Source organism: Pogoniulus pusillus, chromosome 22 (genome assembly GCF_015220805.1).
Source record: "Pogoniulus pusillus isolate bPogPus1 chromosome 22, bPogPus1.pri, whole genome shotgun sequence".
In the NCBI taxonomy this organism is placed as follows: Eukaryota; Metazoa; Chordata; class Aves; order Piciformes; family Lybiidae; genus Pogoniulus; species Pogoniulus pusillus.
The window spans coordinates 15,815,325-15,831,122 of record NC_087285.1 but is presented as its reverse complement, the minus strand read 5'-3'; the positions used below and the strand labels follow the sequence as shown (position 1 = coordinate 15,831,122).

Here is a 15,798-nt window from a genome sequence, read left to right as displayed (position 1 = left end):
TTGTAACACAGCTGACATGCTCCCAAAGCCCATCCAAGACACTCGGAGACAATATATTTCTTCCATCCAGCACTTAGGAACATATTTGTAATCCTAGTCAACAGTCAGACTGATGCAGGGGAAGAATCATAGAATCAACCAGGTTGGAAGAGACCTCCAAGATCATCCAGTCCAACCTAGCACCCAGCCCTATCCAATCAACTAGACCATGGCACTAAGTGCCTCATCCAGTCTTTTCTTGAAGACCCTCAGGGACGGTGCCTCCACCACCTCCCTGGGCAGCCCATTCCAATGGGAAATCACTCTCTCTGTGAAGAACTTCTTCCTAATATCCAGCCTATACCTACCCTGGCACAACTTGAGACTGAGAGCCCATTCAAAAACTACTAACAAGTTAAATCATTAACAAAGCTAAATTTGTGAGCTGGCTGGCATACTGTACATCATCCCTTTAATGCTGACCAGGACATTCAGGAACCAGAGATATATTGGTAGCACCATTACTGCCCCATGCACCTGCCTCAGCGACTTCATGAGCAGTACTGCAGCACAACACTCTAACAGAACACGTAGGAAAATAGTGGAGCAAAGCACTCATGTATTCATTTTATTGTGTGGATGCCACAGTCCAGTGTAGCATGCCCCTGAGACACAGCAGATTGCACTGGGCAAACACCTTTGTGTATAACAAATTTGAGAAAGTATTTAATCTTTACATAAAATGCTGTCAAGCCTCAAAGCCCACCTTCCAAAGGTGACTGCTCACCATCAAGACTAAAATTCCACTTGGCTTTAAAGAGCAGAGGAAACTAAGATACTTAATTTCCCCATTATTAATGTACACATTAGCTAGTATAATCATACATCTACTTATGAAAAAGTTACAATAAGGAGACACTTTAGCCTAACACCCAGTACAATCTAGAACTGTACTGGATGAAAAACAGCATTATCTTTTCCTCATCATTTATTTTCAACTGAAATTGAAACCTGGATGAAGCGTAACAAGCCTGACTCTCAGCTTGGCTTCTGAGAAAATGTCACTAAATGACACAGTGTCTCCAGATTTCTTCTTGCCCAGGCCTGCCTGCTGCTTTGTGATGCTCTCTGAGGGATCCTGTTTAATCATAGGACCCTGCATTGTACCTGAGAGAGATTCAAACAACTAATTAAAAATGTTTTCTCATAAACATGCTGAAGTCTTTAGTTTGCCCTTTAGTGTCACTTGACAAGACAGTAAAACATCCATCTAGAAATATAGAATAGAGAAGAAATTATATCTAAAGATTTCCTGTCCTTTAAAAATACTGATGCTATTTCTATTTTAAAAATACTAAAAGCAAAGACAAATGCTGCATTGCAAAGTAAATAGGCAGGCAAACAGGAGATAGATATACTCTGGTAGACTTAACATACTGTAAACTCATTTATATCTGCCAGTAGCAGCTGCAAGTAAACAGAAAGCAGCTGAGTTTTGCGAACAGTGCATGGCTCACTAAATCTGTCAATAACCTGATGAAAACCATAGATCTTAGTGAAAGGAATTAAGGAAGATTTTTCTTCAGTGCTTGTCTCAGGCTTAATTTCAAAACACATGTGGTGTGTGTGTATTCCAATATGCTTTCAGCAGAGCATATGGTCTAAGGTAGCAAGCTTGACACTGATTTTTTTCCTCTTCCAGTCAAAGTTCAAAGGGTAAAGGAACAGCAGAGAAAGTCCAAAGGTAGAGAAGTCATCTCTGCCATTAATCATACACAATTTAAATGTAGTATTGACTTCTTACCCTAACTCATTGATTAGAACTATTCCTGGGACTCTGTTTAAAATTTAAAAAGTAGCCAGTGGTCCTTTGCATACATCCACAAATCTGTTTCATCAGGCTTTTTATTTGTTTGGGTTTTTTTATAACAGAATGACAGGCTCATCCATAAAGACAAATAAATACTTGTACAACACATTGCAGTACAAATATACATTACTACTGAAATTTCTACTGTGCTTTCCACCTAAACATTACTGTAGACAGTCCAGGCTTCTGAATCTGATTAAGTCTGAGAACACCATAGGGACACAGTATGACAAACAAACATAGAAAATACTTGAAAGATGCAAGTATGAGAGCATGGATGAATCCATAGCACAGAAAAAGCCAGGCTGGAAACACCTAGTTTTCTATTCCTCTTGTATATTAACAACAATCACAGATATCAGAAGTGGAATGAGAAATTTGAAATCAAGAGGTAAAATGTGCATAGGTTTCAATGCAGAGAATAAGGCAAAGCTCTCTCCTGCACCACACCCCTTTAAAGCACTTACCTACTAAAGCAGTCATGAAGCGATTCATAGACAGAGGTTCCAAGTACATTGGTCCTTCATACCCTGATTCCAATTCACTCCTCACATAATCCCTAAAAAACATAAACCCACAAACTATTAAGATTCATCTGATCAGAAAAACAGCAATGTATACATTCCACACATGCAACTTCAGTGTATGTCACAGTCAATCGTCTAAATTACAAAAAGCAGTATTTACACTATTGTTACAGCAGCCTCATGGATGCAAGGATCTGAGGCATGACTTCAGCAAGAGAAGTATTACCTGTAATTAGACTCACTTGCATCACTAAGACTCCTTTGGGATATACAAACTGTTCTTTAGAGCGCAGCGTGAAACCGCTTATTGACAAAGCCTCTTAAGCACCATTCCATTTTTAAGTATCCTTCTTAAGTGTTCTTCTTCCTATTATTTCTTCTCTCACCAGCTCCATGTGAAAACACACAATTTGCAAGGTGGACAGAAAGGTTTTCCAATTTAAAGCTTAGGAGTATTTTGTAGATTAATGATCTCTTTGCATTGAATTAAAAAAAAGGTATGAAGGAAAAGTGACAGTCCTGCACCAGAGTCAGGAAAGAGAGCTGCTTCTTAATCCTTTTATCCAACATGATTTCAAAGTTTAGCTCTCTCCTGGGAAACTTGGGGGACTAAACACATGCCCTCAGACTGACAGATTACTGACAGTTACAGTGAGATAATCTTGAAGATCTGACAGGACATTGGTAGTTTCTCAGGGAAGGCTGCCTAGGAGGGCAGGCATTTTTCTGCTGTTGGTTATCATCCATCAGCTGAGCTCTCAAGCAGACTAACATACATAACAGCAATACAACTCAAATGTGGGAGCTTCATGCTACAAGCAAGCATTCTAAGCTTCCAGAAAGCAATTCTGGAACAGCACAGCAGTAATTCTCCAGTGACTCCTTAATCCCCTGCCATTAGACAGCGGGCAGTACTCATGATCCTTTGCATCCAGACCTCCCACCTTTTTCTGCCTTGCCCCAGAGACCCTTCCGTTTCCATTCCCAGTTTGTCTGCCACTACACTCTTGTTAGGACACTCCCAACTCTGCCACCAGCAGCACAACTAAGCCTATGCTTGTATCTGGCTGACACTGTCCAGTCATTCATGTCTAGCTGCATCACATGCCAGGAATGCTAGACAGACACACTTGATCTGACCTGGCAGAGCTAGCAGAGCCTGTTTGCTCAAGGGACATGGCACTTCATTTATTACATATTTATTTATATCAGTGAGCCAGCCATGCTCGCTGGGAACAGACATGGTCAAAGCAAGGCTAACAGTAGAAGAAACGACAACCAATACAAAAACTGTGTTTTTTATTTCAATGAAGAAAAATATGTAACTGTGCTACTGGAAAGCATTTGCTTCTCCCCAAATATGTGGCAATACACCCTTCTAGCATTAGCTTGCTACTCCAACCTAAGGTACTCACCTTTTCATTTGCAAAAAAAAAAAAAAGAAATCTCTGGAATTTAACATCTAAATCTCTAAGTACTCAAACACTTCAAAGTCTGTTCTTCACAGCTGACAACCCTGCCTACTCACTGCTGCATTTCAAGTGTCATCGTATATGGGAGGTATGTTGAAACAGGTTCTTCAGACAGTAACCTGCAATTAAACACACCTGAGGACTGAAAAGCCATCTAAGATTCTAGTGAGAGTCTTCCTTCTTGCTATCAAGATACAACTAAGCACAAGGGGTTTTTTTCCACCTTCCAACACCCATATGGATGTAATTTTAGGGACATAGTTGGGCATTTGTTTTCATTTATTTCACACGAACTTGCAGACAGCACCTTCTGAAAGCATGGACAAAAAAATAACACCAGTTGCAACATGCTGGATAGTGCTAGCTAGGACCATAGAGATGATTAGAGGACTGGAGTATCTCTCTTACAAGGAGAGGCTGAGACCTGAGGCTCTTTAGCATGAGAAGGAGAAGACTAAGAAGAGATCTTATAAATGTGTATTAGTATCTAAAGGGTGGAGCGGCACAAGGATGGGGCTGGGCTCTCTTCGCTGGTGGCCAGCAATAGGACAAGGGGCAGTGGTTATGAAGTAGAATGCAGGAGGGTCCACTTGAACTTAAGGAGAAACCTCTTTACTGTGAGGGTGATGGAGCACTGGGACAGGCTGTCCAGAGAGGTTGTAGAGTGTCCTTCCCTGGAGGCTTTCAAAACCTGCCTGGACATGTTCCTGTGGAACCTGATCCAGGCATATTTGGGTTAGCAGGAGGTTTGGACTCCATCTCCAGAGGTCTCTTCCAACCCCTACCATTCTATGATTCTGTGCTGAAGATTACTTTTTGTATTATCAATTTCATGTTCCACCCTCAAATTTATGATGAAAACACTGGCTACTTCAAGAATGCAACAGAAAGCAGTGGCAACATCAAGTTTCTTCAATATCTGTAAGGAAATAGGTTACAAAATCACCCAGGATACCAAGTGTAGCAAGATGACCTCACACAATTTAGCTAAGACATACCAACAAAGCTGCACTAACTGTTGCTTTTTCAACACCAGAAGTGTGCCTGGAGATGACCCAAATTCCTTCAAGCTACACTTCTTGCTGTTGTCTACCCAATTCAGTCACGGACACAGGTCTGTACTTGGTGTAATTCTTTAAGTAACTCTCATTAATTGAGTTTTAGGCCACGCAGCTTGGAGAAACAATGTTTTAACATCTCCCAAACTTTTTAAATATTATTTGTAGATGATGTCTGAATAAGGAAAGTCAAAGCAGTGATTCTCTTATTACCAGTACAAACACAAGGATCTTTCGGCACAGACACCAATCAGAAGATGCCTCAAACAGCTGCAGTGCCATACAAGATGCTGAGAAGAGCAAATGCCTGTACTCAATTTTGATCAATTAAAGCTGTATTAAGCAGCAGCTTTTTGCATTAGAGAATTGCTCATGTTACTGCACCAGTGTAAGAAAACAAGAATCCTAAAATCGTTTTTTACTAGTTAATGAAATGACTGAAGCTACTTTGTTATTTCAGAGAAGTAGGATATAAGATTAAAGCTTACATCAGATTGCCTGCTGCTCATTCTGTAGATGTATTCCCAGCCTCATTTGATCGAGCTGCTGGACTATTAACATGCACTCAGGGACAACCATGACCAACACTGCTCTAGAAAGGTAAAGATGCAGTGCTTGAGTAACAAAAAATGGTCATGTGTAAAAGTGCAGAAAGGTCTTCTGTTCAAAATATGCTTTGTAATTGACTGACATAAGACACAGTGGTTACCTGACCTAATTGACTCATACTGCTGACATTTACTTTGGCTGATTAATCACTGCTGTCAACATCAAACACTTTCATAGGTTCTAAATGTCTACAGGCAACCTTAAAGTTAAGTGCATTTTAAGATTATCTGTAAGAAACAGTTCATCTTCTTGCTCCTTCCCCATCTAAGCATTGCATGGCTGAATGCCTGAAATAATCATAACTACAAAACATGAAATACAACAATATTTGATTTTGTTGGTGGTGGGTTTGCATTAACAGTGTGTTTAATGGCATCATTTCTTTTCTGTCTAACTGTATGATTTGTTTTTCCCAGTTTTACTGCTGGAAATGGGCAAAAGAGATGTGATCCTTTTAAGCAAGACATTTGTGCAGGAACACTGTAAGTAAAACCAACATCCATTTTCCTTGTCAGGAGCAGCAGGATTTTCATTTTTAAAGATGACTTCTCCTTTTGCCATAAACAGATGGTACATTATCTCCACCCAAATTGCCATACAAACGTAGCACCTTTTTGGACTCTGCAAGTGTTCACAAACATTATCTAACCAATCTTTACACATTAAGGTAATTCTCAGTCTTGCAAATAAGGAAACAAACACCAAAGAAGTTAGGCGATTTGTCAAGGTCACACAGACCTGGAAGTCTGAAGTGAGAGCTTAACTATAAAATTCACATACTGTTATTCCCAGACTTGCAGCTGAACTGCAAGCTATTTCTGGGATGGAAAAAAAGGACTGAAAGCTGAAGTCTTTCAACAGCTCAGAATTTCCAGGACACTGCAGAGTCACAAGTGCCAGCTGATTCTGGTCTTGTTCTATAATTTGCATTAACCAAACTGGCCTCAATATGAGACCTCTTCATCTGACTTAAATAGCATCCCAACTGGTATTGCATGCAAGCAACTCACAGAAGTTTTCAGGTCTAAACTGAGTATTAACCAAAAAACACTCAGAAACAGTTTGCACATGTGACTACTGTGTGTCTTGCTATGATCACTCTGCTGAATAGAAACACCAGTTGGAATTGGATAGCTTTGGCAACAGAAGGAATAGCTCCACTAACGTTTTATGTGCCATGCTTCACTGTTTTCAATATTAAAACTAATGGCTTTTGAAAAGCTACTGCAAGTGTCACTCCCCATATTATACGAAGATGGGTGCTGCTAAAAGCTCTTTGCATGTTGCTTCCTTCCAAACCAAGTCAGTCTTCTATCTAGGGAACAGGTAGGCACACTCAAAACTGTTAGCAACTACATTATCTTTGCAAAATAGCTAGGGAATAGTGCTAGACTATTTGAATCCTAGACATCTTTTAATTAAATACATTTTTGGTGCCTTTTTATTCAAGATTTAATTAAAGTCTTTATTAAGTCATTCCACAATTATCAAATAAAGCTCTATGAATACACCAAACAGTCTAAGCAACAGATATCTAACAGGTTTCAATGAAGCCTGTAACAAAGCAATAAATGTTACGTGAATTAAGATTACATACAAACACAAACAAAAAAGGTATTAAACCCAAACACCATGCTATACTTTAACATTGCAACCAAAATCCATACCATCTCACTTCCTTTTAAATCATGTAAAGATCCAGAATGGCATAAAGATCTCTAGCAGTAAATGTTCTGGACCAAAGCCCTGTGCCTGACGGGTATTTGCTACTAGGCTTTATCAACCAAGAACTTGTGTTGAAATAAAAATGTTCAGGTTGCTTTTTCTAGTAACTAAGCCTTCAGCCCTGTAAGAAACATCCACAAACTGTATCTATAAAAACTCAGGACTCCCCTGAGGATGATAAAAATCCCTCTTTCCTTCCAACCCAGGCAATGAGAGGCCATAATTCCTTTCTTGCACTCTCATCCATTCAGGAAATCATTAACTGCAGCTCTGACAGTCACAACAGTGACATGTCAAGTCACCACAAAACCTTCATTAACACTCCCCTGAACTGCAACATACTGAGTAGAAGATATACTTTACCACAACAATTTCAGTGCCGAAATAACGAACCTACTACTTTGCTTAAATCAATCAAAAGCACGTTTTTAGATGTTTCCCATCAGCAGGCACCAAAATAAATCAGGCTCAAGTCCATATTTTCAGAACTTCCCATGTGAAGCCATTAGTGTGACGGCACTCTCCTTGGTTCCAATTAAACTTGTTGTCAGCATGACAGTTTATGCTGGCTTTCAACAGCTTTAGCTGAAGCCAGAGAAGATGACTGACTCTGTCTTGTTCAACTCAAGTGTTCTTCAGTCTCTTGTTTTGCATTTTATTTTTTGCATCTTTATTTTGCTCTGCCTTTTCATTTTCATTGTAAGACACATTATATAAACAAAGACAAATTTAAGAATAAATCCCCCTGTTACTTTACTTTTAGCATCTTCCATATCTCTATTTTCTCTCATTGTAGGAGCCACAAAAAGTAACATCCCATCTGCTTTGCAGAACGCTCCAGAGCTGAAAGCACGTTAGTCAAACCATTGAGTAACTCTGATGACTACATCACAGGCCACATTTAGTTCTGTGCTAAGTGTTGTATCTTCCTCAGATTAATGGACACTGCCCTCTACAGAAATGTAGGTCAAAATTCCTTTTAAATCAATGAAAATACACCTGACTGCATATTTAATTCTGTATTTTTTTCAGGATGAACAGCAAGATACAGTTAGGTTCTTGGCATGGAAAAAAATGCCTCCACGAAACCAGATGTATCCCATTTATACAAGATATTAACAAAATATCGGTAACTTTCCTAAGTCCCAAATCAAAATTAAGCCATTCACTCTTACCTGGAAATTTGGTGCCCAGCATAAAGCAGCAGTGCAGTCAAAAAGTACAGGTAGAGCCGAACCAGGTGTTGCCTTGGTAAAGTTAGGAGCACCACACTTAAGATGTAACCTGTAACGAAAAGCAGAGGTTGAAATTTCAAAACACTACCTAATTCCAAGTATTTTAACATGAATTAACACTCCAGTTATTCAGATCTCTTTAACCACCTTTGTTTTCATTTGGTTTTGAAAGTCACATAGCTACATTTTCCTCTCATCAAGACACAGCACACAAAAAAACGGCTACTTTTTTTTTCTCATGAACAGAAACAGCTGAACCAGCTTCTGTGAGATCATATCTAGATGTCAAAAAATGGACTTGATCCAGTGTTTTAATGACTAAATTAACATAACCTACGTAACAAAGGGGAAATGAGCCTGGGTATCCTTTTTCCAAGTGAAAGCTTGGTGTTGCTTTTTCCCTCTCTATCAGAACTCAGTCAACTGATGTAAAAAATCCTTTTTTGTTCAAGTAAAGGACACAAAGAACACTTTTCCATGCTGATTAACATCACACATTTTAATTCTTCTGCTGTTTCTTTGTGGTTTAAAGACACATTTATGCATGCCCATAATTTGAGATAGTGTCATGGAGATACACAGGCTGTTCTCCACACCAGCAATATAAAGCACATTCAAGCTATTAGTGATGAATAAATCAAGGACAAGACTCAACACAGCCTAAGATTTATGAGTATTTATATCAGTAGTTCCTCTACTTCTTGTTAGCATCTAGTAAGTCTATGGAAAAAGACCTGATGCAGATACGGCTTTACTCTTTCAGACTATAGCCTGCCTGCTCAGTAGCCTCTCTAATAAGCATATACACCTTTTCATATACACCTTTATTAGGATCCTTAAACAAAGCCCTATTTTTAAGTCCCCTTCAGTACTGAGTGGTATTATGTTCATCCTCTTCTCTTTTCCAGAGAGACTGCAGGTCAAAACCCCAGCACATGGTACCCTTACTAATCTTTATTTCTGAGCTCTCCATCACAATACTGTGCACTCATGCTCTTTCTGAAGGTCAGCTCAAGTGCCTAGCCCTGAAAGCCATTTAGGAAAAAAACCCAGTAACAGCTAACAACTCCTCTGCAGCTAAATCTAAAATGCTACACAAGAACTTATGCTGACATTCAGAGCTATACTAATCACATTAAATTCAAAGCTTCCTCAATCTATGCACCAACACTAGTCATAGACTTTTAAATGGAGTTAGTTTGTACATTATTTCAAGTATTTCTAAAAAGCTCAAAGTAACTCTGGGATCAGGCACTCAAGCAGTGGGGCAACCAGTTACTCTAAAACAGCTTGAGAACATAGTCCCATATTTGAAAGGTACAATTTCAGAGTGTTTATGTAGAAGTACTTCAAGGCTACTTAACATCTGCCATCTTCAATATGCCATCTCTGTAAAACTCTACCAACAGCTAGGTCTTCAAGAAGATAACTTGCAACATGCTTCTAGAAAAGGCGTTAGATCCATGGGATGCCAAGCAAAGATCAATCTGGATGTCAGCAGTGATGCTAGAGAAACAAAGCCCGTTTACTTATCTTTTTAAATTACAACTATAGAACATAAACAAATACAAAATTTCACATTAAAGAGAATTTTTCAACTACTTTCATAAAACAGCTATGACAAGTTGCACATCTCTTGAGGATACATCTTTCCAAAAGCTGAAACAGCTGACAGTTTATTTGATTAAAACGAAGTATCACACAAGTAACCACCACTAGCTTCTGTACAGTGTCCATTTGATTTATGAAAATGATCCAAGAGCTGGAACCCTGCTACTGTGAGGACAGGCTAGGACAGAAACTGTTTTTACAATGAGGATGGCAAAACACTGGTCCAGGTCACACAGGGAGGTGACAGATGCCTCATCCCTGGAAACATTCCAGGCCAGGCAGGACAGGGCTCTGAGCAACCATATTTAGTTCAAGACGTCCCTGCACACTTCTGAAGGGTTGGACTAGAAGACTGCTAAAGGTTCCTTCCATCCCAAACCATTCTATGGGTCTATTACTTATTTTGATTTTTTTGTAGGGTCCTGAAACATGGCACCACAAGAGGATCCTTCTGGCAATTGTTTTATACATAATAAAACACTTTGAATTGATACAACACAGCAGGTAGTCTGCACTGTCATCTTCCTTAGCAAACAGCCATATGTAACAGAATTTATCTTCTCTGTTCACCACCTTCCTTTTATCAAAAACATGTAAGAAACACATGTGGCAAGAGAAGGAACTCCTCAGCAGAACCTCCATGAAGACATTTAACTAGTTTGCACCACTCCACAATATCATGAGCCAGCTCCAGCAGCTCTCACACCACTTGCAGACATTCTGAACACCTCATCTCTGCTGTACTCGCTACTTTCCTTTGGCTGCTTAGTTAGGGACAATTCTCTCGTTGTGACAACCCACATGGCACAACCATATATCATTCCAGCACTTGGGGTGCTCTCTCTAAATCTCTCAGTATACCCCATGACTCATGTTCAGGTGAAGAACTAAATGGAGTTTATTATGCAGTCTTTTATTCTTCTATTACTCTATAAATAGTGTAAGAATACCTGTTTACTGTATTTGCACTCAATCTCTGTCATCTGTATCTTATTTTATCACATTAAAGTCTGATCCTTGGCCACATGATGATGTATTTGTGTGGTGCTGGGACACTTTCTTTGAAGGAAGACTTTTTTTTTTAGAGGGCAGCAACTGCACTCCAACACTGCCATGTTATGTAGCACTATTTAAGAAGTGACAGAAGGTCATTCTTCTCTACACCATCACAACTTCAATGGCATGATACACTGAAGAAGAAAAAAAGTCCAAATACAAGTCAAAGGATGAGAAGATTACTATCACATGTGCCTTTCAAACAGAAGACTTCCAAACAGCACAGATGCTCACAACACTGCACCAGGAAGCAGCATGAGACAGCCAAGGTTACTGCAGAAGCTTAAGCAATGAACTCCACTGCTCATGAGTTTGGGCTGGAATTCAAATGTTCACTTTGAAGCAGCCATTTGCTCTAATTGTTAGATTTTCAAGAGAGGGAGAATGAGAGACATTTAAAGTAGTTTCCTTTCAGTCTTATTTACAATTCCCTCTTGTGCCTTGATAAGAGAGATTTCAACACACTTCATACTGCAATATTTACACTTTTGCTGCAGAGGCCCTATTCCCAAAGTGGTACCAACCTCATTTTTATTGACAGTGCTTCTGCCAAAGCACGCTTAAAAAAAGAAAAGGCAAATAATTCGTTGCCAAACTGTCTCATTGCAGAAGAAAGGACAGACGAGCCCAAATTCAGACATACCAGCAGCAATATTCTATTGCCTTTGTTCTTACTTGGACAAATTATGTAATTAGTGTAGAACATAAGCAAGATTGTACTTCTAAACAAAGAACCAGGAAATTAAAATTTCTCACAGCAGCTTTCTCATCTAAATCATTACATTCTGTTTTCATTTGCACTGCCTCTGTAAGAAGAAAACTTGTTGTTGAAAATATATATCCCTTTGGAGAGACTCTCCACACAAGCAGTTACAGTTTGAGAAACAGTTGTCTTACTGGGTAACCTTCAAACATAGGTTAACAGTAACTAATGTCCACTTCCAGCCAAAGCTCCCAGCTCTAGGTCTGCAATGAGCACTCCCTTCCCTCAATTTAGGCCATGCACACTCACTACTCACACTTCTTGGGGCTTGATGTATTGTGCCTTTGAACCCACTGAAAACAGTTTTGCTTAAGTGTAAGCAGCAGGGTCAGTGAAATCTGAATTTCATCCTGGTAAAGAAACCATTCTAACACAGGTTAAAAAAAGACAAAGCCAGGACAGGACAAACTCTCTCCTGAATGCAGTAGTAGTGCCCTAGTGCTTAGGCTGAATTGCGTCCTTAAGCTTCCAGCTATAACAACTGCTTAGAGAAGACCTCTTCTGTCAACCTTACAAATACAGAGACCCACCACTCAGGAGCACAAGGAAGCAGAGAACTTCTACTGCCTGTACTGCAAGACAGTCCAGGTTCAGGACTCACTGGAGAAAATGAACAGTAACAAGCAGGAAAGCTAAGTTATACATTGCTAGACAAGAATACATGTATTAACTAGCTCATGACTTCACCAACAATTTGTTGATTCAGCTAGATGAAAACCTCTCACTGCACAATGTTCATTGTTAGGGTAAGCAGCAGCTCACCAATTGCCTTTCAGCAATCTTAGTATTTGTGCACTACCAAGACAATTCCCAGCTTCTTTCACTCCACACTACCTCTTTCCCAGCTCAAGTGTCTGAGTTTTATTGACATGCTGCATACAAGGACAGAGTATGACCAAAGTTTCAACCCATCATCTTTCCTGAAACGTTTTAGTGATCATTTGCATGATTACAAATCCTTTGTGTCCACTTCACATTATTACTCAAAGTTTCCTGCAGTTTTAATCTAAAAATGAGTACTTTACACATGAAAGAGTTCATAACAGTTCTTAACAAAATCACACCATTTCTTGGAGTGCCAGAAAGTAAGAGCACAATTGCATGGGTTCTACCAGAAAATTAATTTGAAGGGCCCTAACTTTCCTCCTGTCCATATCCTAGGAGGGTAAAAGGCCCATTGTAAAATGGCTTGCAGTGCAACCTGCTGTGAAGAGCAAGTCATAAGCCACAGAGTACCATCAAAACTCCTGTTCTTCCTGACTCAGTGCAAGATCAGTGCACTACTCAGTTATTTTATTTCAGTCTAACCCTGGAGTGTCTTCATCTCAGTTTAATCAGACAGCTTTTTGGCCACAACACCAAAGTACCAATAACACGGGAAAGATTTCTCAAAGACTGTATTTGATAAGGCAGAAGTATTCTAGCAACTGGCACCTTTATTTCAGAGCGTCTAACTCTCAGGATAACCTGTCACCACACTGATTGCGCATCAATTTACACACAGATTTAACAAACTGCCTATGTTCAAATGTCTGTCACAAGAGTGCATGACTTTTAAACAATATCCTTTAGAGCTCACAGAGTTAAAGACACGATGCATAAGTTACCAGGAAGATTTTGTGACATCTTCACTGAAGGCTAGCTCAAGTCCAGGAGGAACCTTTACAGCCACTTATTTTTAAGTCATGCAAAAGGAGAGATAAAAGCTCTTGTACATCCTCAATTCATTATGAGAATAACTCAGTCAAACTCAGTCCTCTGAATTCTCTGGAATGGCTACACCATCCGAGAGTGAGAATAGTTCTTCAGCTGCTCTGTTAAAAAAGAGCAATGTCATAAAAAACCTCTGCCATGCATGAAGACCTCTGCTGAAGCAGAGGTGGCTCCAGCACAGGGCTCACACCAAACTGGCTCCATTGAAATCAGCCTAGAAGCCAAGCCAGTCAGAGAGAGCACTTAATACCGAAATCCCTATCATACTTTCATCCAGCCTGTCTAACCATGACCGAGTACCTACTCAAGGTAGCAGAAACATAGCAGACTTTAAGATCTATTACAGTTTTGGAGAGTGATGTTTTTGCAAGGCAATACCAAGGCATACCTCTTCCTCACCCTCCCACTCAGAGCTGCCCAAACAAGTATTTATTCCAAGAAGTTCTGTACTTTAAAGGGCAAAGTGTCTGCCATGTTCAGAAAGCACTGAAAACGCAGTTCTGAACAGAGAAGACACAGATCTAAGCATACATGCATAAGAAAATTAGTATTTGCCCAGTCATGGCACAGTGCAACTATCACACAGATCAGAAACGCTGTTATCAACATCTACACATCTGAGTGAAAATAATACCAACAAACCAATTCACTCCTTACTAGCATATTGCCATCAGCTTCAACAGCTGTTTCTTGAATTTCCAAACATTTAACAGATCAGGCACTAAGTATGAATAATCCAAGAACTGAATTCCTTGCAGATATTTGCAGTGTTGTCTGAACAAATAAAATAGACTTTTGATTCTCATCCTGCCATATGATTCAGAGGCTGTTTCTATAACACAGCATACCTAATGATCAGAATTCTGGGACTAATTACATCTGTGGAGAATTTAAAGTGTACTGAGAAAGAACACAGAAGCGGAACCTTAGAAATACAGTCACAGTGTAGTCTAAATTATTAAAACAAATTACTATGATGTCTTTAGAATGGTACTCAGTCAACTGAAGATCAAAATTTTAGGTGTCTTTCAACCAAGCTGCCCCTTTTTTTTAAATAAAAGGTGATGCAGGTTGCCAAAAAGTGATACCAGCTTTATAGAGAATAGTTACCAACATATGCTGAGAAAGCTGCTTAGTAAGAGCTGACACTAAGCAAGCAGTACAGCAATTGTCAATCTCTAGAACTAGAAGGAGAGTAAAGGGTATGCTGTATTTTGAGTATACTCCCTATCTTCTATATCTGCCAACCACAGCATACATTGCATTTTATCCAAGAAGAAAATATGAAGACATGGCAAGTATTTTTTTTTAAGAAATAAAGAGACAAGTCCATGTCATCAAATTGTATGTGGTTAAAAACAGCTACATTTAAAAATAGTTACACACAGAAAATAGTTCTGCTAGCCATTCATCTAAATGCTGCTGGCAGAAAGAGACAGAAGGCATGGGATGGCAAACCCAGAAATGCTGAATCTGAGCAGCACCTCATCTTTGTATGCATTATCTTTACACAGTTGTGTAGCTTCTGAACTGATTGCTGCTTTGCTTCTTTCTTCTCACGCTGAAGCCTCACACAGCACTTCTTGTTGTGTATCAGAGTACTGATACTTAAGAGGGAAGGGGGTTCCCTTCCCTCTTCCTTGCCTTAAGGGGAAAGGCGTCAGAAAAAAAGTGATCCTAATAAAACATCTTCTAATCAATGGACAAGAACTTAAAGGAAAATGGATAGACCTAAGGTGAGAGCAATCAGCACACACCATGGCAGTAAGCACTGAAGGTTTCTCCTCCTTCAACCCCCTTTCATACAGTCAGCATTAATAGCAAGTAGTTCAAACCTATAAAGTGATTGTGACCAAGTGATGAGGGTATGACCAGCACACTTCAGGAAGCAGTTGTCAAAGATTAAATCCTTACACTTGTTCCAAGTATTTAAAAAGACTCCTTATGGTCTTCCCAATGCCTTTTTGTCCTTTCAAAAACAAGACACAGTCTAAGAGAGAAAATTGTCGTTACTTTTATTCTTGGGTAAGAGCACAGCATGTAGTTAGTGCAATTCTGTGCCTCCAGTGTGACAGTGACTTAAGTCTGACTGATTACAGGCTAAGCTCATGACTCTGCTCTTCCCATCTAACTCAGAGTATTTACCAGTTTGCACAAGTAACATTGCTTTACCCTTCATA

The 15,798-nt window shown here is 39.5% G+C and overlaps 1 protein-coding gene across 2 annotated transcripts in view; it reads right to left on the bottom strand.

Moving 5' to 3' along the window:
- Positions 1-15,798, bottom strand: part of RNF145 (ring finger protein 145) — a 44,755-nt gene that overhangs the window by 16,947 nt on the left and 12,010 nt on the right. For both annotated transcript variants that reach the window (XM_064161947.1, XM_064161948.1), the window contains exons 3-4: positions 8,416-8,524; positions 2,317-2,408 (exon numbers count right to left, since the gene is read on the bottom strand). In XM_064161947.1, coding sequence (XP_064018017.1) covers positions 2,317-2,408; positions 8,416-8,524 — 201 coding nt within the window. The remainder of the gene's footprint in view (positions 1-2,316; positions 2,409-8,415; positions 8,525-15,798) is intronic.